The 24,878-nt window shown below is 46.2% G+C and overlaps 2 protein-coding genes across 5 annotated transcripts; both read right to left on the bottom strand.

Moving 5' to 3' along the window:
• Positions 1 to 7,412: 7,412 nt before the first annotated feature.
• Positions 7,413 to 23,294, bottom strand: ZNF547 (zinc finger protein 547). 3 transcript variants are annotated; one of them, XM_003916206.5, is made up of 4 exons: positions 23,057 to 23,294; positions 18,252 to 18,287; positions 14,656 to 14,782; positions 7,413 to 9,129 (listed from the first exon to the last, which is right to left on the bottom strand). In XM_003916206.5, exons 1-4 carry the CDS (start codon positions 23,261 to 23,263, stop codon positions 8,072 to 8,074), a joined length of 1,428 nt encoding a protein of 475 aa, XP_003916255.1. In that variant the 5' UTR covers positions 23,264 to 23,294; the 3' UTR covers positions 7,413 to 8,071. The 3 variants fall into 3 exon arrangements, with proteins under 3 accessions (XP_003916255.1, XP_017808230.1, XP_021787178.1); XM_017952741.3 differs by lacking the exon at positions 23,057 to 23,294 and adding an exon at positions 21,441 to 21,554; XM_021931486.2 differs by lacking the exon at positions 23,057 to 23,294 and adding an exon at positions 18,373 to 18,888.
• TRAPPC2B (trafficking protein particle complex 2B) lies at positions 21,407 to 23,241 on the bottom strand. 2 transcript variants are annotated; one of them, XM_031659318.1, is made up of 2 exons: positions 23,057 to 23,241; positions 21,407 to 21,945 (listed from the first exon to the last, which is right to left on the bottom strand). In XM_031659318.1, the coding sequence occupies exon 2, from the start codon at positions 21,924 to 21,926 to the stop codon at positions 21,504 to 21,506; it is 423 nt and encodes a 140-aa protein (XP_031515178.1). In that variant the 5' UTR covers positions 21,927 to 21,945; positions 23,057 to 23,241; the 3' UTR covers positions 21,407 to 21,503. The 2 variants fall into 2 exon arrangements, with proteins under 2 accessions (XP_031515178.1, XP_031515179.1); XM_031659319.1 differs by lacking the exon at positions 23,057 to 23,241 and adding an exon at positions 22,448 to 23,041.
• Positions 23,295 to 24,878: the final 1,584 nt, after the last annotated feature.

The raw sequence follows: 24,878 nt of genomic DNA, 5'->3' as shown, positions 1-24,878 counted from the left end.
GATGTTATCTTCTTCCTCAGAAGTGATTTAAAATTTCACCTGTGTTTACAACCGTATTTGCACAGGGAGTTGAAATTATCTGTAAAAACACTTGTGAAATAAAAAAATTACTGAAATCTATTAGTAATTATGTAGGTTAGTCCAAAAGAAAAAAAAACATAAATAGCCCTAGAGAAATCCATCTGTGATGTGAGAAAAAGATGAGATCTCGATGATGTTTGAGTGAGAGACAGCAAATTCTGAGAAGTCAGAGAATGAAGTTGAGCCTGTGGCTGTGCTGGACACTTGGACACGCTATGCTTTTGTTTCCAAAATGTAATTTTTTTACATACTTGAAAACATTGCTCATTGACTGCTTAGAGGGATAAGTACAGATGATAAAGTGAAAGACTTGCCACATGATAAAAATGAATAGAGAAGCTGTGTGATGATGTGTATTTACTTATCTAGTAAATGTTCACTGAGCACATATGTACTGGGTTTCAGATCAATGACAGGTGCATGGGACACACTGGGAATAGGTTTCCCAGCTGCTATGTGTATATAGGACTGTTCTGTGTTTTCTTGGATTCCATATTTGTTTGTTTGATATTCATTAATCACAGGGTCAAACTAATAGAACCAAAGTTGTTTACTTTTTTTTCTTGCAAGCCACTTACTCAAGTGCATGAAACTCATATAAAACCCCCCAACCACAAACACTAAAATGTGTTTTTCCTTCCTGCCCATTGACGATATCTCTACATCATTCTCTGCCATTTTAGTTATAAAGACATAGTTCCAGTTACTCTCTTTTCTCTTTCTGCTTTCTGGTCTCTGTATGTAATAAGGTTTCTTGTGGCCTGTGTGGTGTGCAGTGCCTCTTATTTCCAGGGCAACTGTAACATTAATCTTTATTTTTGATGGCAGTGACCTGTGTTATTGCTAATGATGAATTAAGACTTGGACACAGTTTAAGAATATGACCTGGCCGGGTGTGGTGGCTCACGCCCCTAATCTCAACTAGTTCCAAAGAAAGAGACAAAATCACTTTTTTGTTAAATTCAGATGGAGATGGTAGGACAATTATAATAGAGTTTGTAATGTTTTCTACACTGTTTATCATCATGAGTCTTTAGGCTCAGAATGCTACTGTTGAATGTGTTTCTCATTAATGAATGTCCAATAGATAAAGGAATGAAATAAGTTGAATATGATGAATGATGAAGGTTTGTCACAACATAAATGGCATCAAGACTGTAACTGCAGGAATTCTGTGAGCAAATTCTATAAAACAAGGCATTGTTAAGTAGAGGCAAATTATCAGGAAAAGAGTTATGTCATTAGAACTGTGGTCCCCAAACTTTTTGACACCAGGGACTGGTTTTGTGGAAGATAATTTTTCTACGGATAAGGGAGAGGGGTGTGGGGGCAGATGGTTTCAGAGGCATTAGATTCTCATAAGGAGCATACAACCTAGATCCCTCTCATGTGCAGTTCACAATGGGGTTTGCACTCCTATGAGAATCTAATGCTGCGGCCGATCTGACAGGAGGCGGAGATCAGGCAGCAATGCTCACTCGTCTGCCACTCACCTCCTGCTATATGGCCCCGTTCCTAACAGGCCATAGTACTCATCTGTGGCCCCAGGGTTGGGAACTCCTAATTTAGAATGTATTTCAGATAAACAACAAATAATTTTATGATGAATATGTCACATACAATATTTATCTTTTATCTCACTGCATAGGGAATTAGAAATAATTCAAATTTAACCAGGTCAAGTATCAGTTACAAAATTTGACAATTCTTTTCATCGTAATTTTTTTCTGAACCTATGGATTATATTAAGCATTCTCATTTTTGAACTTAATAACTCATTCACAGAATTTCTGCTACCTTTCTTCTTTTTTTATTTATTTCTTTTTTTTTTTTTTGAGACGGAATCTTGCTCTGTCACCCAGGCTGGAGTGCAACGGCGTGATCTCAGCTCACTGCAACCTCCGCCTCCAGGGTTCAAGTGATTCTCCTGCCTCAGCCTCCTGAGTAGCTGAGATTATAGATGCCTGCCACCACGCCTGGCTAATATATATATATATATTTTTCGTCCTGTTGACCAGGCTGGAGTGTAATGGTGTGATCTCAGCTCACTCCAACCTCCACTTCCTGGGGTAAAGCGATTCTCCTGTCTCAGCCTCCTGAGTAGCTGGGATTACAGGCATGCACCACCACGCCCAGCTAATTTTTTGTATCTTTAGTAGAGATAGGGTTTCCCCATGTTGGCCAGGCTGGTCTTGAACTCCTGACCTTGTGATCTGCCTGCCTCGGCCTCCCAAAGTGCTGGGATTAGAGGCGTGAGCCACAGCGCCTGGCCACTTCTTCTTAACTGTAAATTCTGCTGGTTGGGGGCCCTTTGTTCCAAGGAAGGAGAGGTTCCACCAGAAGTAAATATTATTTCCATTTAATTGGAGGGTGATACAGCTACTTGTTCATCTGGGGATCCTTGTGTCACTTAAGCAAAAAGGGATTGCTTTTTTGCTTTGGATGAGTTAAGCTTAGTTGCTGCCATGGAATGGGAAGCATAGAGAGCTATGTCTGAAACAAGGGGATTGCTGGGGGATGTTTTGGTAAGTTCATGTTCAGAAATAAAACTAGCAGCTCATCGAAGGGAGAACTTCTAAGAATCAGCAGTTTAGGTTTTGATATCTGGGGACATCCTCCAGGTTAAAAAACAAACAAAACCAAAACTCTACCCAGCTGAAGATCTGGCAGAGGCAGAGGAATGGGATGGTGCGGGGAGAGGGGAAGAGAATGAAAATTAAATCAGTTTTCAACCTAAGACCAGTTAAGAAAACAAGAAATCTCAATATTATAGATATCTTCCTTGTTTACATGTAAGAAATTGACTATAGAAATCAACAATGGCCAAGCCAAATATAAAACAGAACTCTAACCCACTCCTGCACTGACCAGCTCAGGAAGCCAACTTATTATCTACACTAACCAGATGAGGAAATATCTCTTTCTCAAGAGTTTTAAGAGGACAGATTTCTCCCAGGTCTAAAATTCTGCCTTCTTTTGTAGTGCATTACCTGACATCATTGGTTCTGGGGGTACCAGAGATTACTTTTTCCTGGGAAAGAACTTGACCTTGGTGTGCATGATGGCTGTCACAAGCAAGAGCTGCAGTGTCAGAGGCAGCTGGTGGCAGTTGTTTACAGGAACCTACTCATTTCTTGCATGTTTAGATATAAAAGGCATGGTCTAAACACTTAGAAAAATGTCTTTACATCAACATGCTCTATCCAAGTATTGTGCAGCCCAGCGCCATGATGTTTACTATGTGTTTTTGGTGAAGAAGCTTATATTTAAAAAATGAAGATGTGGTTTTTGCTAAAGAAAAAGTAATTCTGGGCGGGGCGCAGTGGCTCACGCCTGTAATCCCAGCACTTTGGGAGGCAGAGGCAGGCAGATCACCTGAGGTCAGGAGTTCGAGACGAGCCTGGCCAACTTGGTGAAACCCCCGTCTCTCCTAAACAAAACAAAACAAAACAAAAACAAACAAAAAAAACGGCCAGGCGCGGTGGCTCAAGCCTGTAATCCCAGCACTTTAAGAGGCCGAGGTGGGCGGATCACGAGGTCAGGAGATCGAGACCATCCTGGCTAAGCCGCTGAAACCCCGTCTCTACTAAAAAATACAAAAAACTAGCCGGGCGAGGTGGCGGCGCCTGTAGTCCCAGCTACTCGGGAGGCTGAGGCAGGAGAATGATGTAAACCCGGGAGGCGGAGCTTGCAGTGAGCTGAGATCATGCCACTGCACTCCAGCCCGGGCGACAGAGCGAGACTCCGTCTCAAAAAAAAAAAAAAAACCCACAAAACTTAGTCGGGCGTGGTAGTAGGTGCCTTAATCCCAGTTACTTGGGAGGCAGAGGCAGGAGAATTGTTTGAACCCTGAGGCAGAGGTTACAGTGAGCCTAGATCAAGCCATCTTTGCACTCAATCCTGGGAGACAAGAGTGAGACTTCTCTTAAAAAAAACCCAAAAAAGCCTAAAAAACACAAAGGGATTATTTCAGGTTTAGGGGTTATGTAAAGGTCATTTCAAAATGAAAGGAAAATAATGTAGACAAAAGTAAATAGATCTCGGACTGGGCATAGTGGCTCAAGCCTATAATTTTCAGAACTTTGGGAGGCCGAGGTGGGTGAACCACTTGAGGCCAGTAGTTTGAGACCAGCCTGGCCAACATGGAGAAACCCCATCTCTACTTATAGAAAACTTAGCGGGGCGTGGTGGTGTGTGCCTGTAATCCCAGCTACATGGGGGCTGCAGTAGGAGAATCACTTGAACTCAGGAGGTGGAGGTTGCAGTGAGCCAAGATCACACCACTCAAAAAAAGAAAAGTAGAAGTTCACTTTCTATTTTGAACACAATTTTCATATATTAATAAGAGATAATAAAGTTTTTTGTTTAACTTTTGAATAATCCTCTATTTAAAAATGGGTGGAGGATGAAAAACCTTTGATTCCTTGGTGGCCATGTGGCTGTCTGTGCTCAGTTACTAAAGGTAAAAGTTACCATGAAATTTAGAGGTGGATCCAACTCCCAGGGAGTTGGCACACTGGATGCATAAGAAAATGCAAACTAATAGGCAAAAAGCAAAATATTCAATCTCTGGTTCACTGGATGCATAAGAAAATGGGAGCTAATAGGCCAAAAGCAAATTATTCAATCCTTTGTTATCTATAATAGCTAAAAAAAAAAAAAAAAATAGAGAGTGCTGGGTCCAGACTTGATGCTAGATCAAGCTTAGATTTCTGTCCATCTGAATGAAAGCCACTAGCCAGCCTAAAAGCCACCCCCACCAAGGGCAGAATCATTTAGGGACAACAGAAAATGCCTCTGAGACCTATGGCTACCAAGAAGGTAGTCAATGTGGGGAAGAGCAAAACCAAGTAACTATTCAAACCAGAGAGTATAATGTGAAGAAACTGCTTCACTTTTATAGATTGAAATAGTTTCCTGAGGAACCAATACTAAAATGGATTGTGAGAGTAACTAATTAAGGGACAGCATCTTTGATTTTATTTATTTATTTATTTTTGAGATGGAGTCTCGCTCTATCGCCCAGGCTGGAGTACAGTGGCGCAATTTCGGCTCACTGCAAGCTCCGCCTCCTGGGTTCACGCCATTCTCCTGCCTCAGGCTCCTGAGTAGCTGGGACTACAGGCGCTCGCCACCACGCCCGGCTAATTTTTGTATTTTTAGTAGAGACAGGGTTTCACTGTGTTAGCCAGGATGGTCTTGATCTCTTGACCTCGTGATCTGCCCGCCTCGGCCTCCCAAAGTGCTGGGATTACAGGCCTGAGCCACCGCGCCTGACTGCATCTTTGGTTGTAAATGCTGCTGAATGGAAGAGTACATTTGGGTTGATGCAGAACCTGAAACCACCTTTGCAGAACTATGAATAATGACAGAAATCTAACATGACTGTCTTGCTTCTAACCTCACAGGCTCAATTTTTATTTTTTATTTTTTTCTGATTTTAGCTGGGATTCACATAAGGAGCACACCGAGATCCCTCGCAGGCACAGTTCACAATAGCGCCCCTGGCTGTTTATGTGGCTCTATGACGTGACACAGAATCTGGCTTACTCTAGAAAAATTAGATGCAATAACTTTGACAATAGAATAGTCAAAGAGAGAACCCAAATAAAATTCCCCAAATCCCATTTAACAGGGATCCTCAACCCCCAAGCCACAGACTGTACCAGTCCGTCGCCTGTCAGGAATTAGGCCACACAGTGCCGCACAGCAGGAGCGAGCATTCCTGCTGATCTCCACCTCCTGATCAGCGGCGGCATTAGACATAGGAGCGCACACCCTATTCTGAACTGTGCATGCGAGGGACCTAGGTGTGGGCCTTATGTGAATCTAACTAATGCCTGATGATCTTAGGTGGAAGAGTTTCATTCCAAAACCATCCACGGAAAAATGGCCTCCCATGAAACCAGTTCCTGGTGCCAAAAACGTTAGGGACTGCTGCCATGTAAGATCATTTAGAATTTTGCATAATTTTCAAAATGACACAACCCCTGGCAGGTTCTATGGCTTTGGCATCTAAGCTATTCTATCTGTTGCCTATAACCCATTAAGAGGAATGGTCAGCGGCATGCACACCCCATGACAGGTACACACCTGGAAAGCAGCAGTGAGAGCACAGTTGTTGGGACTGGATGGCCTGGGTGGAGGGCAGGTCCACAGGGAAACTGCTGTTATTTTGGGACCTTACTTAAGATCCTTTAAAATGTATTCTTACCATGAGGTATTCTCACACAAGATTATATGCCACTAAATATCTACATAGATTGGGGGAGAAACTGATCCAAGGGCTACAGAATGCAATTGGTATTTTGCAAAGATTCTGTTTTGTATCAAAGATGACAAGCTATTTCCTGGTTGTAAACATTGGGAAAAATTAACAAAATGAAAAGGTTCACAGGATAGAACATAGAAACAAGGGGTATTTACAGAATATCTGCATTGTACTAAAAATGGGATAGGGCAGTTCTCAAAATGTAGTCCCTACATCAGTAATAACAAAATCACCTAGAAACTTGTTAGAAATGTTGCCTTCTATGGATTAGAATGAGGACAAATCACAACTTTTGTGAAATGCTAGGAATGTAAAATGGTACAAGTTTTATGGAAAAGTTTCTCAGTTCGTCAGAGAATTAAAGTTAGAATTACCACAGGATCCAGCGGTTCCACTTTTTTGGGTATACCCATTAAGAACTGAAAGCAGGCCGGGCGCGGTGGCTCAAGCCTGTAATCCCAGCACTTTGGGAGGCCGAGACGGGCGGATCACAAGGTCAGGAGATCGAGACCATCCTGGCTAACCCGGTGAAACCCCGTCTCTACTAAAAAATACAAAAAACTAGCCGGGCGAGGTGGCGGGCGCCTGTAGTCCCAGCTACTCTGGAGGCTGAGGCAGGAGAATGGCGTGAACCCGGGAGGCGGAGCTTGCAGTGAGCTGAGATCCGGCCACTGCACTCCAGCCTGGGGGACAGAGCGAGACTCCGTCTCAAAAAAAAAAAAAAAAAAAAAAAAAGAACTGAAAGCAGGGACTCGAAGAGATATTTGTGCCCTTATGCTTGTAGGGACAACATTCACAATAGCCAGAGGTAGAAGTAACCCAAGTGTCCATGAATAGATGTCATAAATAAAGGAAATGTGGCAAATGCCAACAATGAAATATTGCTCAGCCTTAAAATTTCTGACGCATGCTAAAACATGGCTGAAATTTGAGGATATTATCCTAAGTGAAAAAAAAACAAATAATGAAAAACACTCTAAGATTCTTCTTCTGTAAAGTATCAAGAATAGTCAGATTCATAATGACTTTAGCATGGTGGTCGCCAAGGACTGAAGAAATGTGGGAATGAGTTGTTATTTAATGGTTATAGAGTTTCATTTTACAAGATAAAGAGTTCAGGATATTATTTGCACAACAATGTGAATGTACTTCAAGTATTAAACAGGATATTACAACAGTTAAGATGGCAAATTTGATGTGGCATGTACTTTACCATTTTTTTTAAAAAAACATGATACTAGTTCTCACTGCTAAATCAGAGATTTCTGGGTGTTGTTCATTATCTTGGCTACATTCAAGGCATATATGTGGCCTTTCTCCAGTGTGAACTACCGGTGTCTAAGTAGTGCGAAGTAGTAGCAAAATACTGTCACACATTTGCTGTACTCAGAAGACTTTCACTAGTGTGGATATTCTGAAGCCCAGTAAGTACAATCTTGCATGTTGAATCTTTACCACTTTCTACTTTATTGAAAAGACTCTTCTTCAGTGTAAACTCTCCTATGTCTAATGAGAGTCAAACCAAAATAATGTCCCAAGTTTGCTGAACACACATTTCTGCAGTGTGAATTATCTGATACGTAGCAATTGGAGAACTGTACCTACATAATTACCCACATTCATGGCACTCAGTCCTTCTCCAGTGTGTACTGCCTGCTGTCCAGCCACAATATGTTGGCGACTGAAGGCTTTCCCACATCCACTGCATTCATAAGGGCCTTATCCAGTGTGGACTTTCTGATGTCTGAGAAGTGTGGAGTTATACCTAAAGAATTTCCCACATTCACTGCACTGCTTTGCTGCAGCGTGAACTGTCTGATGACAAATGAGGTGGGACTTTGTAAGGAAGGCCTTCCCACATTCACCGCATTCATAAGGCCGTTCTCCAGTGTGAACTCTTTGGTGCTGAATGAGGACAGATTTCAAGCTAAAGAATTTCCCACATTCGTTGCACTCATAAGGCCTTTCTCCAGTGTGAACTCTCTGATGTCTACTGAGTGTAGACCTCTCCATAAAGAACTTCCCACATTCACTGCAACCATAAGACCTTTTTCCTGTATGAATTCTGTAATGCCTAAAGAGGTTTGAGTTGCACTTAAAGAACTTCCCACATTCACTGCAACCATAAGGCCTCTTTCCAGTGTGAACCCTCTGATGTGTAATGAGTGTGGAACTCCACATAAACAATTTCCCACATTCGCTGCACTCATAAGGCCTTTCTCCAGAGTGGATTGTCTGGTGACGAACAAGGTGAGACTTACAAAGAAAGGCCTTCCCACATTCATTGCACTCATAAGGCCTTTCTCCAGTGTGAGTTCTCTGATGTCTATTGAGTGTGGACCTTTCCATAAACAATATCCCACATTTGCTGCACTTATAAGGTCTTTCTCCAGTGTGGATTTTCTGATGGTCAGCAAGTTTATGTCTGTGGCTAAAGGCTTTCCCACATTCACTGCACAAGAAGGTCTTCCCTGCCATGTGAACGCTGTGGTTCTTCACAAATGTCGGTCTTCCTCCATCCCCTCTGGAAAGTCTCTCTCTAATCTGCTCCTTTCGGTGCTGGTGAAGATGTGCTGGACACGTGTACAGTCCCTGCTCGGGGTGTGATCCGTCATGCTCAGCCAGACGCAGAATGTCCTTCAGAAGTGAGCTACATGTCTCACAGGGCTGGGTCTTCGGGGTAGATAGACAGGGCTTTGGAGCCATGACCTGTGACACTCCTACGGAAACACCTGGCTCTAAAGGTGCCTCCTCATCCTCAGCTCCATGGCAACAACCTGTAAGAATAAAAATGCTGGTGAGGTGCATGTTGACTGTGATGAGCAGAGGCAACCGCATCACAAATGTCAGTGAGACACCCCATGAAAATGATCATGGAATTGGTGACAGGCATGAACCCTGGTACTGTGGCAGGCCAGGTCTCCCTAACAGCTGAGCAGGCAGGCTTCCATGACAACGGTTTCAGCACTGACTGGTGAAGTTGATTAAAGGCTGACAGTGCCAGTGCTCTCATGCAGAGGCTGGAGTGTAACAAAAGTCCACCAAGAGTTTTGCCTAGGCCTTTCCTGGGCCTTGAAGGACGACAAGATCACGAAGGAATTCTTAACAGGACCCGTTTAGGATTAAATACGTTTTAAATATGTTTTATTGGAGGTCTGAAGAAACTCCCCAGGCCTCCGTGAATAAGTTTATTGGGGTTCTAAAGAAACTCCCCGGCCGGGCGCGGTGGCTCAAGCCTGTAATCCCAGCAATTTGGGAGGCCGAGGCGGGTGGATCACAAGGTCAGGAGATCGAGACTATCCTGGCTAACATGGTGAAACTCCGTCTCTACTAAAAATACAAAACATTAGCCGGGCGTGGTGGCGGGCGCCTGTAGTCTCAGCTACTTGGGAGGCTGAGGCGGGAGAATGGCGTGAACCCGGGAGGCGGAGCTTGCAGTGAGCCGAGATCACGCCACTGCACTCCAGCCTGGGAGCACAGCGAGACTCCGTCTCAAAAAAAAAAAAAAGAAACTCCCCAAACCTCCATGATTTAGAAGGAGACAAGGGTAATCACTCCAGCACCTGGACCCATTTAGATGAAGTAAATTTACTGAGGCTCCAGAGGAAGGTCTTCAGGACTCAGATCTTGGTTATAGAGAAGTTAATCACTTACATCTTTAGAAGAATGCACACTTACATGTAGACAAATAGCTTAGAAGCTATATAAGCTCTGGAAAACTTTGTACTTTTGAGTTGGTCTGGCAATAATTTCCAGGCCTTCTCCCTGTAACCGGTTACAGAAATAAAAACTCTATTTTCCCAGTTCATCTGCATCTCATTATTGGGTTGCGAGAATAAGCAGCCCCACCCTTGGTTTGGTGTGGGAACAATACGGTTAGGCGTTGCGTCCCCACCCAGATCTCATCTTGAATTGTAATCTCCATAACCCCCACGTGTCAAGGGTGGGACCAGGTGAAGCTAACTGGATCATGGGGACAGTTCCCCCAGGCTGTTCTCATGATCGTGAGTTCTCCTGAGATGTGATGGATTTTATTTATTTATTTATTTTGAGACTGTGTCTTGCTCTGCCGTCCAGGTTGGAGTGCAGTGGCACGATCTCTGCTAACTGCAACCTCTACCTCCTGGATTCCAGTGATTCTCCTGCCTCAGCTTCCTCAGTAGCTGGGATTACAGGTGTGTGCCACCACACGCAGCTAATTATTGTATTTTTAGTAGAGACGGGGTTTCACCATGTTTGCCAGGCTGGTCTCGAACTCCTGACCTCAGGTGATCCACCCTCCTTGGCCTCCCAAAGTGCTGGGATTACAGGCGTGTGCCACAGCACCCGGACGATCTAATGGTTTTATAAGCATCTTGCATTTCCCCTGCTTGCACTCACTCCGTCCTTCCGTCCAGTGAAGAAGGTGCCTGCTTCTCCTTCGCCTTCTACCATGATGGTAAATCTCCTGAGACCTCCCAACCATGCAGAACTGTGAGTCAATTCAACCTCTTTCCTTTATAAATTACCCAAGCTCAGGTATTTCTTTTCTTTTTTTTTTGAGATGAACTCTCATTCTTTCCCCCAGGCTGGAGTGCAGTGGTGTGATCTCAGCTCACCGCAACCTCTGCTTCCTGGGTTCAAGCAATTCTCCTGTCTCAGCCTCCCAAGTAGCTGGGATAACAGGTATGAGCCACCATGCCCGGCTAATTTTTGTTGTTGTTGTTATTTTTAGTAGAGATGGGGTTTTGCCATGTTGGCCAGTCTGGTCTCAAACTCCTGACCTCAAGTGACCCGTCCACCTTAGCCTCCCAAGGTGCTGGGATTATAGGCGTGAGCCACCAACCCTAGCCAAATATTGGGTATTTCTTTCTTTTGAGACAGAGTTTTGCTCTGTCACCCAGGCTGGAGTGCAGTGGCGCGATCTCAGCTCACTGCAACCTCCACCTCCTCGGTTCAAGTGATTCTCCTGCCTCAGCCTGCCGAGTAGCTAGGATTACAGGCACCTGCCACCATACCTGGCTAAGTTTTGTATTTTTAGTACAGATGGGGTTTCACCATATTGGCCAGGCTGGTCTCAAACTCCTGACCTCAGGTGATCCACCTAAGCCTCCCAAAGTGCTGGGATTACAGGAGTGAGTGAGCCACCGCGCCCAGCCAGGGTATTTCTTAATAGCAGTGTGAGAACGGACAAATGTAGTAAACTGGTACCGAGGTAGTGAAATACTGCTGTAAGGATACCTGAAAATGTGGAAGTGACTTTGGAACTGGGTAACAGGCAGAGGTTGGAACAGTTTGGAGGGCTCAGAAGAAGACAGGAAAATGTGGGGAAGTTTGGAACTTCCTAGAGACTTGATGAATGGCTTTGATCAAAATGCTGATTTAGCAATATGGGCCATGAAGTCCAGGCTGCGGTGGTCTTCGACGGAGATGAGGAACTTGTTCGGAACTGGAGTAAAGGTGACTCTTGCTATCCTTTAGCAAAGAGACGGGCGGCATCTTGCCCCTGCCCTAGATATCTGTGGAACTTTGAATTTGAGAGAGATGACTTAGGGTATCTGGCAGAAGAAATGTCTAAGTGCTAAAGTGTTCAAGAGGAAGCAAAGCAGAAAAGTTTGGAAATTTTGCAGCCTGACTATGCAATAGAAAAGAAAAACCCATTTTCTGGGGAGAAATTCAAGGCTGCTGCAGAAATTTGCATAAGTAACGAGGAGCCGAATGTTAATCACCAAGATGATGGGGAAAATGTCTCCAGCACCTGTCAGAGACCTTCCTGGCGGCCCCTCCCATCATAGGCCCAGAGGCCTAGGAGGGAAAAATGGTTTTGTGGGCCTGGCCCAGGCTGTTTATGCAGCCTCAGGACATGGAGCCCTGCCTCCCAGCTGCTGGCCCTAGGTCCCCCTGTTCTATGCAGCCTCGGGACATGGTGCCCTGCATTCCAGCTGCTTCAGCTCCAGCCATGGCTAAAAGGGGCAAGGTACAGCTCCAGCCATTGCTTCAGAGGGTATAAGCCCCAAGCCTTGGTGGCTTGCACATGGTGTTGGGCCTGTGGGTGCACGGAAGTCATGAATTGATATTTGGGAAGGAACCTCCACCTAGATTTCAGAGGATGTAGGAAATGCCAGATGTCCAGGCAGAGGTTTGCTGCAGGGGTGGAACTCATGGAGAACCTCTGCTAGGGCACTGCAGGAAGGGTTATGTGGGGTCGGAGCCCCCACACAGACTCTCTACTGGGGCACTACCTAGTGGAGCTATAAGAAAAGGGTCACTGTCCTCCAGCCCCCAGAATGGTAGATCCACCAACAGCTTGCACCGTGTGCCTGAAAAAGCCGGAGACACTCAATGCCAGCCCATGAAAGCAGCTGAGAGGGGGTCTATACCCTGCAAAGCCACAAGGGCAGAGTTGCCCAAGACAGTGGGAGGGAGCCCACCTACTGCATCAGTGTGCCCCGGATGTGAGAGATGGGAGTCAAAGGATATAATTTCAGAGCATTAAAATTTAATGATTGCCTCGCTGGGTTTTGGACTTGCATGGGGCCTGTAGACCTTGTTTTGGCCAATTTCTTCCATTAGGAATAGGTACATTTATCCAATGCCTGTATCCTCATTATATCTTGGAAGTAACTAACTTGCTTTTGACTTTACAGGCTTATAGGCAGAAGGGACTTGCCTTGTCTCAGATGAGACTTTGGACTTGGACTTTTGGGTTAATGCTGGAATGAATTAAGACTTTGGGGGACTGTTAGGAAGGAAGGATTGGTGTTGAAATGTGAAAGGGACATAAAATTTGGGAGGGGCCGGGGTGGAATAATATGGTTAGGCTCTGTGTCCCCACCCAAATCTCATCTTGAATTATAATGCCAGTAATTCCCATGTGTCAAGCGTGGGACCAGGTGGACATAACTCAATCATGGGAACAGTTTCCCCCATGCTGTTCTCACGAAACTGAGTAAATTCTCATGAAATTTGCTGGTTTTATGTGTCTGGCATTTTCCCTGCTTGGATTCATTTGTCTTGCCACCCTGTGAAGAAGATGCCTGCTTCTCCTTTGCCTTCCGCCATGAGTGTAAGTTTCCTGAGGCCTCCCCAGCAATGGGGACCTGTGAGTCAATTAACCTCTTTCCTTTAGAAATTACCCAGTCTTGGGTATTTCCCAATAGCAGAGTGAGAACGAAGTAATACAAACACGAAGGCCAATGAGAAGAAGGCCTGCTGTGCAGAGTTGGACTTGGCAAATACCCCTAATGGGAGAGCCCTGATGATAGGTAAGAACACAAGAGAGGGGTACAGTGCAGAGAGGAGAAGGAGGGTCTCCAAATCACTTCTCTGCAAATGGCCTTCCATAAGCCATGGCTGCTGGTGACTAGTGAGCAGTGTGTAGAAGGCTGTGTCTAAACTCAGAGAGATCTGACTGTGACAGAGGAGACGGTGTTCAGGGACGACTGACAAATACATGCAGACCTCACCTCAAGTACAGGTCATGCATTGGGGGGCACTGCAAAGGGAGCAGTCGAAGAGAATAGGTAACAGGTGGAAGCCAGGGATTAGAAGTCAGAGTAGAAATGACAATGCGGGAAGGAAAGGAAGAGTGAGTTGTGGCAACCGGTCTTGAACTAAACAACAGGGGTCACAGGACAGGTTCCTAGTGTGGTATGACCCAACCTGTGATATTACACCTTTTCCCAACTCCCAGGAACCAGGACCATGTCCCTCTGAGTCTCTACAGCCCTTCAGGGAGTAATAGCCACCCTCTCGGGTACCAGGGCCCTCCCCATTGCTTAAGGTGACAGTCTGTGAGACCTGAAAGAGACCAGTCCTAGGGGAAAGACACACAAAGAGACACGCACACGCCCAGAGAGACCACCTGATGATATCCCACATTCTATAATCACCAGAACTTCACAGAAGATTTCTACATCCTGCACAATCAAGCCAGTGCTTCACCAAATTAGTGATCAGGTCAGTGCCAGAAATTCCAGGAACAAGAAGGCACCAAGAAATATTGGCAAGAGCAAGGGAACAACAGAGCACAGAGGTCCCATGCATTAGATGAGAACACAGGGCCAGTAGGTCTCTATGTCAACTTCAACATTTCTGGATCCTGAGCCCTTTCTTGCAAGCCTTGGAGCAGCAGGGGATGGGGCTGCTAGGAAAAAGGGAGCACACAGCACACAGCCCAGTCCTGACTCTCATAGAACATATGTCAGGAAACAAGGAAAAGCAGCAGCACCCACGGTCTCACTGTGGGAAACGCAGAGCCACCTTCAAGTAAAAGGAGACAACACAGCCCAACCCAGGACACTGGGCAAGTATGAAAGCCTTACCTAACGAGGACAACAGGGCCAAATTCTCCAGCATCACATCGCGGTACAGCAACCTCTGAGCCTCATCAAGGTGCCCCCACTCCTCCTGGGAGAAATATATGGCCACGTCCTCAAAGACCACACGGCCCTGCCAAATTGGGAAAGATGAATACATGAGCAGCTTCTTTTCAAGCTGTATTTACTTAAGTTCTCTATTTATTTTCTACTTGTATTTACCACCCATGAAACACAGAGACAAACTAACAGCCAAATGTGTTTCCATCTCCCCTACCATCCTGGGCACATATTCTGAACCACCTCCGTCTCTAACTTTCTCAAACAAGCCAATATTTCCCATGTTCTAAATCAACCCAGGGACAGGTACTGCTCAACTAGGGATAGTCCCAATAGCCCAGGTGTCCTGGAATTACCAAAACTAGCCAAACTATCCTGACACCCAGCCCTGCCTTGTTTCCCTTTGAAATCCCAAGAGCATCTGTGGACTAAACTAAACTCTCCTCATGGCAATTTTTCTCCTGACCAAATCTGGCGCTTCACCATGTGGCCCCGTGTAATGTGGTGTGCACCCTCCTTAGGGAAACGTCCAAGGAATAAATATCTTCTTTCAGTGTCATTGGCCTGTCCCTGGCATCACTCACTCACATCCATAAATGAAAGCTCCATGGGGGCCAGGCACAGTGGATCATGCCTATAATCCCAGACCTTTGGGAGGCTGAGGCGGGCAATTCACCTGAGGTCAGGAGCTCGAGACCAGCCTGGCCAACACAGTGAAATCCCGTCTCTACTAAAAATACAAAAATTAGCTGGGCATGGCAGCACAGGCCTGTAGTCCTAGCTACTTGGGAGGTTAAGGCAGAATTGCTTGAACCCAGGAGGTGCAGGTTGCAGTGAGCCAAGATCGTGCCACTGCACTCCAGCCTGGGCAACAGAGCGAGACTCCATCTCAAAAAAAAAAAAAAAAAAAAAAAAAGGAAAAAAAGAAAGAAAAAAAAAGAGAAAAAGAAAGAGAAAAAGAAAAAACCCAGTGGGTACAATCACTGCTACATTTCTCTCTCCAGGAACTCATCCCTCTCCCCTACACCTCCATTCCTTCCTCAGTCTCCTCATACCCTCCCAGTGTGGCAGACAAACAACATCCAGGTGGCACAAGTGACTTTTCTCTCCATATTTACATTGGCCACCGTGTCCAGCACAGAGGAAACAGATGGAAGATAAGGTAGAAAAGGAATGTGGGCCTCCCATGGGGGGATCCATCCTCTCCTGCCAGCCAGAGTCCATGGGGTCACCCAGATCTTGCCTCCCAAGACAACCAAACTCAGACTCATCCTCCTCCCTTGAGCTACCAGGGGCAGGGCCTGGGGCCTCCATTCACACTCCTCCTGCTTAAACATCAGTCTTTGGTCAGCACTCCAATCCCAGCTCTCACACCTCCACTCCTGTCAATTCCACAGACACCTCCCAGCCCACACCACAGGCATTTCCTTCACCTCGTAACAGGCCACTCTGCACACGGAAACCAGGTGGTGCACGGCAAATACACTCAGAATCCAGTTCACTCCCAGGCCTGCCCCAGAACACCAAAGTCCCCTAGCACCGGGGGCAGCCCAAAGCCCCACTTTGAAGGTTCCCTACATGCCCCTGTTTCTCAGTTCACTGTCAGCATCCCAAACCAACCATGTGAGGACTTCACATACTCTCAGCTGTGTCCTGCCTCTTTGGGAGGCTGAGGAGGGTGGATCATGAGGTCAGGAGATCAAGACCATCTTGGCCAACATGGTGAAACCCCATCTCTACTAAAAATACAAAAATTAGCTGGGCGTGGTGGCGTGAGTCTGTCGTCCCAGCTACTCAGGAGGCTGAGGAAGAAGAATCACTTGAACCTGGGAGGCAGAGATTGCAGTGAGCTGAGATTATGCCACTGCTCTCCAGCCTGGGCCACATCTCAAAAATAAACAAACAACAGAAAAAGAACTGTGAGCCAATTAAATCTCTTTTCCTCATAAATTACCCAGTCTCAGGTAGTTCTTTGTAGCAATATGAAAATGGACTAATACAACTCCCATCCTCACCTCAATCCAACTGATGCTTAGCAACTCTCCAACCTCACCCTATTACCCCCTCATCAACCCCATCATGTCCACTCTCCTTCAGAAGCCTTTCTCACGCCTATACCCCACCATCTCACATACACTCATCCCCACAAACACTCCATTCCCTCATTTGTCTAGTGACTCCCCCCCACCACACACGTACCCAGTAAGAGACCCAGGTCTCATGCCCCATTCCAATTCTCTATCGTCAAACAGCACTGCCACCATAACCTAGAGATGCTGTCACCTAAACTGAATCCACGGCTTCATCCTGGTCCATATGACAGCCACTGTGGTGTGGACGTTTCCAACCTGAACTCCTCCACCAGGAGTCTCTGAGACATCTGTGGCCTGAATAAACACTGACTCCTCATACTCACTCTGAAAATTCCTTCTACTGCTGACTTCTCCCGTCATAGCTAATGAAGCATCTATAATTCCAAACAAAACCATGGGGCCACTCCTGATTCTCCTTCTATCCTACCTCCCTAGCTGCCTCACTCTCTACATCATAAAATGTGGGCAGCTCCAGTTCAAAACACATCCTGAAGCCAACACTACTCTTTTTTTTTTTTTGAGACAGAGTCTTGCTCTGTCGCCCAGGCTGGAGTGCAGTGGCCGGATCTCAGCTCACTGCAAGCTCCGCCTCCCGGATTCACGCCATTCTCCTGCCTCAGCCTCCCAAGTAGCTGGGACTACAGGCGCCCGCCACCTCGCCCGGCTAGTTTTTTGTATTTTTTTTTTTAGTAGAGACGGGGTTTCATTGTGTTAGCCAGAATGGTCTCGATCTCCTGACCTCGTGATCCACCCGTCTCGGCCTCCCAAAGTGCTGGGATTACAGGCTTGAACCACCGCGCCCGGCCGCCAACACTACTCTTGACAAGTTACCACCAACATCCACCTAGACTGCTGTAGGAACATCCTCTCAGCTCTCCCTGCCATTACCCTCATCTCCACAGTCTGTCCTCCTCAGAAGCCAAAGAAAGTTCCTTAAGCTAGGGTCCTATCACTGCCCTCTTCTGCTTCAAATCTTCCCCATCTACCACCTCCCTTAGATTAGAGACCCAGGACCTAGGCTGTCATTCCAGGCCTGATGTTTGTGTGTCTCTAGCCACCTCCCACTCTGCTCCCTATTCCTATCTGATATAACAAACACTTGCAGTTAACTAAAAATCCAGTTCAGTCTCTCCTCCAAACATTGAAACATTCTTAATCTTGTGCCCATGACACTCTGACAGATGTTACCACGTCAGTTGTCAAAAATGGGAACCACTCCATATAATCCAGGGCCATCCAGATAAGGTGTCACAATAAACTTCAAACAATCAAACAAAAATCTCAGACCTAATTTAAGATACTAGAACTGGTGGAACCACCCACTTTTCAGACATAAGAGAGGGAAAAAGACAGAGAAAGAGTCTCAGGACACCACTTTTCTTTATATGGAGGTGCCAAAACCATCTATGAGATAACGGGTAGGTGAAAGGTAGAAAACATTCTACTCACCTGTGCTGGGTTCATTTCTGCCATCGCCAGGGGTCCCTGAGGGAAGAGGGAAACCATGAGAAATGGGAAACCATGGGAAGATCCTACAGGCAGAGTTGGACCACCATCTCTTCTTCCTTACCCTAAAGCAAACTGATCTCAAGTTGATTGTATAAACTCAGCTTCTCAGACTTCAGCGTTGGCTCTTAGTAGCACTGTGACTCTAGAAAGAACTGAACCTGCTGGAGCTTCAGTGCTCTCATCTGCAAATAGGTTGTAAGAATGGCTCCCACCCCATAGGACTCTTACCGGTGTCAAACACTGGTAGCTCATCATATGTATCAGCTATCACTGTTCTTGGACTAATGGTTTACTATATGTTTTCAGTGTAAATGATGTAGTAGAATTTCAAAAACTGAGATGTATGTTTTAGCTTTTAAAATTTTAGAGGATATGATACTAAAATTTTCCATGGTATGTTGATAATTATAGGCAAATTTGGGTCAAATCAATTATGTAGTATTTGCAGGAATTTAAATCAACGAATAGCTTCACTTCTAACTGCCTACCTATGTGTACACATTTAGAAGGACACTGGCTAGTGTTTATACCAATAAATGTTTCATACTTTTTTTTTTTTTTGAGAGACGGAGTCTCGCTCTGTCACCCAGGCTGGAGTGCAGTGGTGCAATCTCAGCTCACTGCAAGCTCCACCTCCCAGGTTCACGCCATTCTCCCACCTCAGCCTCCTGAGTAGCTGGGACTACAGGTACCCACCACCACGCCCGGCTAATTTTTTTGTATTTTTAATAGAGATGGGGTTTCACTGTGTTAGCCAGGATGGTCTCTATCACCTGAACTCATGATCCACCCGCCTCGGCCTCCCAAAGTGCTGGGATTACAGGCGTGAGCCACCACGCCCAGCCTCATACATTCTTAATGAGTTGTAGGGAGGGGCTGAGCAGGTCGGTCAGCTACTGGTCCTCTCTGCAACCAGGCCTGCCTGTTATATAAGGCTCTGAGGGGAGCTTGCTGGGAGACCTTGACTGGGGCAGATCATCCAAGCTTGCCTTGATATGTGGAGAAGGGGAAAACGCAGTGCTCCAGTTTAGAACCCAGCTGCTCCACTAGCCTGGATAACTTTTTTCTTTTCCTACAAAGAGTGGCCCTGAGGGTCAGTCAAGCCTATAGGTGCAGAATATAAACCATCTGAAACTTTAGTCTCCATCCCAAGCCCATTCCTTATTCCATCCATGCCTCCCTTTTTCTAGGCAGAGAACAAAATCCTTCCTATGGCAGATCTGTGCCTTTCTAAAGTAAGTGTCCGGCTTATGGCTCCACCTATGGTCTGAACCCCAAGTATCAGCTCTCTCCTCCCTCACCACATAGCTCACAGGCAATGATCTTCAGACCTCCCTACCAAATTGGATCCTCAGGGCCCAGTTCAATCTACACCCTCTATTCTTTTTTTTTTTTTTCTTGAACAAACATCTTTATTTAAGAAATCAAATAGGGTGAAAATGATGGTAGCAATTTCAAAGAAGGATACAAGACAAAGCTTAGAATTACTTGCTCAAAAGTTATTCAGAATGGAACAAAAGTGTTCAAGTGCTCCCAATTAGCACAGGTTGTATTACTTGCTTTTCAATGGACATTTACTATTTTACAGTAAGATCTACTTATAGGAACACAGACACAATTCCCAGCCCCCTCTGATGTATTGCCTAAAAGACTGAGTACAAATGTTAATGTAATCCAAGCTTTTCTTTGACAACAATCCTAAAAATTGCCTTTACAACTTTTACAAGTTTACTGTCTGAGGGAAAGGAAATAAAAGAATATAAAGTGACAGAAGCAACACACTTCACTGTGGCCTGGAACTTCTCCCAGCCTCCTATTTTACAAACATGATTCAGGGTCTCACATTATAGCAGGATCACTATTCCTACCCTCTGGCAGAAGCAGACATGTGACACATAGCACTGCACAAGTGTTTCTTTGGCTTCTTGAGTAGTGCTGTGTATAGTGCCTATACATTTTTGTAACATCTCTAAATGCATAACGTCCACATATGTGCTAACACATTTCACTCCCAACTGCAGAATATTTTAGTTCTAAATCTAGCTACCAAATCTTGACTATGACATTTGCTTTGGATTGTTACGTTAAGATCAACCTATCTGGGCTGGGTATGGTGGCTCACACCTGTAATCCCAGCACTTTGGGAGGCTGAGGCAGGAGAATCGCTTGAAGTTAGGAAGCGGAGGTTGTAGTGAGCCAAGTGCCATTGCACTCCAGCCTGGACAACAGAGCGAAACTCCATCTCAGAAAAAAACAAAAGATCAACCTATCTGAATCGGGAAAGTCAAAAGCTTATTCCCAGCCAGGAGCAGTGGCTCATGCCTGTAATCCCAGCACTCTGGAAGACTGAGGTGGGCAGATAACCTGAGTTCAGGAGTTCAAGACCAGCCTGGCCAAATGGCGAAACCCCGTCTCTACTAAAAATACAAAAATTAGCCAGGCATATGCCTGTAATCCCAGCTACTTGGGAAGAAGGAGAATTGCCTGAACCCGGGAGGCAGAGGCTGCAGTGAGCCAAGATCATGCCACTGCACTCCAGCCTGCATGACAGGAGCAAGACTATCTAAAAAAAAAAAAGGAAAGAAAAGCTTATTCCCAATTTTTAAGTAAAAATATTTCATGGCCAGGCGCGGTGGCTCGCGCCTGTAATCCCAGCACTTTGGGAGGCCAAGGCAGGCAGATCACGAGGTCAGGAGTTCAAGACCAGCCTGACCAACATGGCGAAACCCCGTCTCTACTAAAAGTACAGAAAAAAAATTAGCCAGGCATGGTGGCGGGAGCCCATAATCTCAGCTACTCAGGAGGCTGAGGCAGAAGAACTGCTTGAACCCGGGAGGTGGAGGGTGCAGTGAGCCGAGATCGTGCCACTGCACTCCAGCCCGGGCAACAAGAGCGAAACTCCTTCTCAAAAAAAAAAAAAAAAGAAAAGAAAAGAAAAAGAAGAAAAGTCATTATTATTGATAACAAGCTCTTTATAAATAACACTGTTCACAAGGGAATACCAATTGATCTATTGATATGTGACATGAGACAGAATGTACTATTTTTAAATATAAAAGGAATTTCATTAAGTTCAGATAAGCTGAGAATACACAAAAGTTTTCCAAGCTATTTAATCAAGTAACTTACAATGTACACATTCCTGAGTTTACACCACTCTGGTGGTATCATTTATTTTGGAATTTTCTGCATTCAGCTTAAAAGGTGTTTCTTCCCAAGAAACTGAACTTTTCTGTCAAATGCACTTGATCGAATAGGAGAATTGGGTTCATAAAATGGATTCATTGAAAACTTTATATATAAATCATAAACATCAGTAAAGAAGTTCTTTATTCCATCTTCTTGTCTTATGTCATGAAGCATAATAAACCTCATATGCCCCGCGGTGACAAATGCTGACACAAACCACTCGTTGAACTTGTCCACAGTTTTCAAGTACATGTTGTTCGACAGCCACATGTTCTCATCTACGAGGTCGAGAGCAGCATGAGCTATGAACTGGTTCAGATGACGATGGTCGTCTTTGGATTCTGCCTTCCCAGCTGGCAAAAACTCCATTTCAAAAACTGGATTATCATGATGACCAACAATTACAAAGTAGAAGCTCCCAGACATGGTCTTCAATATATGGCTCCTGCAGCGGGAGGCCGACAACGGAAACGCAATGTCAGTTTCCGCGGAAGAGACCCGTGCTCTGCACCTTTTTTGACACAGAGTCTTGCTCTGTCGCCCAGGCTGGAGTGCAGTGGCGCGATCTTGGCTCACTGCAACCTCCACCTCCCGGGTTCAAGCAATTCTCCTGCCTCAACCTCCCGAGTAGCTGGGATGACAGGCGCAGGCCACCACGCCTGGCTAGTTTTTGTATTTTTAGTAGAGATGGGGTTTCACCATGTTGGTCAGGCTGGTCTTGAACGCCTGACCTCGTGATCCGCCCGCCTCAGCCTCCCAAAGTGCTGGGATTACCAGCGAGAGACACCGCGCCCGGCCACCCTCTATTCTTTTGAAGAAACTACACCAGCTCTCTTCTGTAGACTCCAGACCTTTCTGTCCCCCTACCCATGTGACATTTTCCACTTGAGACGCCTGAGAATGACACTGGCCAAACTGCAACCCATGATCTTCTCCATGAAACCTACTCCTCATGCTGCTGATTTCCCCAACTTCATTCTTTCAGATGTTCAGGCAAAATAGAAAAAAAAAAAATGGCCCCTCACTCCCTATTTTTGCTCACAGACACATCTGATACAGCAGGGAAACCTGTTGGCTCTATCTTCCGGGTCTATCCAGAATCCCATCACATCTCCCTTCTTCTACCATGAGCTCTGGTGCAGTCTCTGGGATCCACTGCAGTGGCCTCTTCTCGGTCTCTCTGTGTCAATTCCCCACCCTGCTCGTTCTAACTCTGTACCTGCCCCTCCGACTGGTCCTCCCTTGACAACCTTCCATGGTTACTGGCTGCTCAGGTTGCCATTCCAAGAGAGAATTCACAAAACCCTCTTTCCCGCAGAAACAACACACACTCCGGGCTTCCCGACGCGGCCCACTCGGCAGCGCCTCCATGCCCTGAACCTGAGGTTCCCGAAGGGGAGCTCTGGGGCTGCATCAAACCAGCTGATACGGGGACCCCACACAGGAACGCCACCCTCTTCGGGACAAGGGGCCTGACCGGCAGGGCCCCTTCTGTGGGCTTCAGCACTGGAAGGAGGAGTCGGGCGGAGTTGGGGGGCCTGGGATGGGGCACCCACCTTAGGTTCTTCGGCGCGGACTCCGCCAGCCCAGCCAGGGAAGAGAGGGGCGCGAGCGACAAAGGCAAGACAAGGACACCGCCGTCCCCAGTCCTTATCAGCTGAGCCTCTGCCACTGTCAGTTGTGCCTGTGTCACTACCGCCTCTGCGCCGAGGGAACCCAGCCGCTTCTCGCGCTTTTCCGCTCCGTCGCTTCGGTGACGTCATAGAGCGCCAAAGGCCGGAGCTAGTGCAAACACCAGAGAGAACCAAATCAACTACCGCGGAGGACGCCGGAAGTCCCGCCCTCCGACGATGCGCACGCACGCACGCACGCAAACATTCCTTCCTGTACTTTCATTGGGTCAGTTGCGCCTCCGAGAACCGCAGTGTCTTCTGGGTTATGAAGTTTCGACCCCGCTTCTGGACTTGCCTTAGAGCGTTGGTCAGGCTTTATATGGCGGGTAGAGGCTCGGTGACACCGTCACGGGAGCTGGTAAACGCAGTGCCGGACTCCAAAGACAGGGCGGGGCTTGGGTTGCTCTTAAAGGCGACATAACCATATTTTCTTGAAGTAAGGTCTAGGATACTCACAGAAATGTGAGGGACCTATGATATCGGATTGTGAAGCACAGCAAGTTCCCACCCCCAAAGGGACACCCCATACCATAAAGGCACTCTGTTTCTACTCATGCCTCTCAGCCATATGTTGCTTTTCAAATACACACACAGTTAAGCTTTGACTTCTGTTTATTAAGCTTCAATATGCTTGGTCCAAGAGAACAAAGACAGACTACATGGCTGGGAATTTGCACAAAAGATGACAGGAGATATCGACGTAGATTGAAAGGGTGAAGCTGTGCCTCTGGATCCAAAAGAAAACATCATTACTATCTGTACAGTCAGTGATTGCGTTCCCACCAAGAGTACAATGCTTTTATTCTAATAATACTTATTACAGGCCGGGCGCGGTGGCTCACGCCTGGAATCCCAGCTCTTTGGGAGGCCGAGGCGGGTGGATCACGAGGTCAGGAGATCGAGACCATCCTGGCTAACATGGTGAAACCCCGACTCTACTAAAAATGCAAAAAAGTTAGCCGGGCATGGTAGCGGGCGCCTGTAGTCCCAGCTACTCAGGAGGCTGAGGGAGGAGAATGGCGTGAACCCGGGAGGCGGAGGTTGCAGTGAGCCGAGATGGCGCCACTGGACTCCAGCCTGGGCGACAGAGCGAGACTCGGTCTCAAAAAAAAAAAAAGAAAAAAATTAATACTTATTACTTCATGTCTGAAATATTTTACATTTATTTTAAAAGTCTCAATCCTATCTGAAAATGAGAGCGACTGATACATGCCATTTCCTGAGAGGACATTTTGTGCCATTCCACAGTTGGATCATATGTACATAGGGCACGTATTATCCCCAATAAAAACACAGAGTCTCACTCTGTCGCCCAGGCTGGAGTGCAGTGGCGCGATCTTGGCTCACTGCAACCTCCACCTCCCGGGTTCAAGCAATTCTCCTGCCTCAGCCTCCCGAGTAGCTGGGATTACAGGCGCCCACCACCACGCCCGGCTAAGATTATCTCCTTCCTGAGAAGTGAGTTATCGTTTTACAGGGAGTTGAAATTGTGAAAATACTTGTGAAATGAAAATTACAGGCCGGGCGCGGTGACTCAAGCCTGTAATCCCAGCACTTTGGGAGGCCGAGGCGGGCGGATCACAAGGTCAGGAAATCGAGACCATCCTGGCTAACATGGGGAAACCCCGTCTCTACTAAAAAAATACAAAAAACTAGCTGGGCGAGATGGCGGGCGCCTGTAGTCCCAGCTACTCGGGAGGCTGAG

The sequence above is a fragment of the Papio anubis genome, chromosome 20 (assembly GCF_008728515.1).
Source record: "Papio anubis isolate 15944 chromosome 20, Panubis1.0, whole genome shotgun sequence".
Taxonomy (NCBI): Eukaryota; Metazoa; Chordata; class Mammalia; order Primates; family Cercopithecidae; genus Papio; species Papio anubis.
The sequence above is the reverse complement of the archived record's forward strand: the minus strand, read 5'-3'. Positions and strand labels throughout refer to the sequence as shown.

Excerpts from the sequence above, each read along its gene's own strand:
- TRAPPC2B (XM_031659318.1), bottom strand. The coding sequence starts at position 21,926 with ATGTCTGGGAGCTTCTACTTTGTAATTGTTGGTCATCATGATAATCCA.
- ZNF547 (XM_003916206.5), bottom strand. The coding sequence starts at position 23,263 with ATGACGTCACCGAAGCGACGGAGCGGAAAAGCGCGAGAAGCGGCTGGG. Across the intron at positions 18,288-23,056 it reads TCCGCGCCGAAGAACCTAAG|GGACCCCTGGCGATGGCAGA; the intron begins GTGGGTGCCCCA and ends CTCTTCCCTCAG. Across the intron at positions 14,783-18,251 it reads CAGAAATGAACCCAGCACAG|GGCCGTGTGGTCTTTGAGGA; the intron begins GTGAGTAGAATG and ends CCAATTTGGCAG.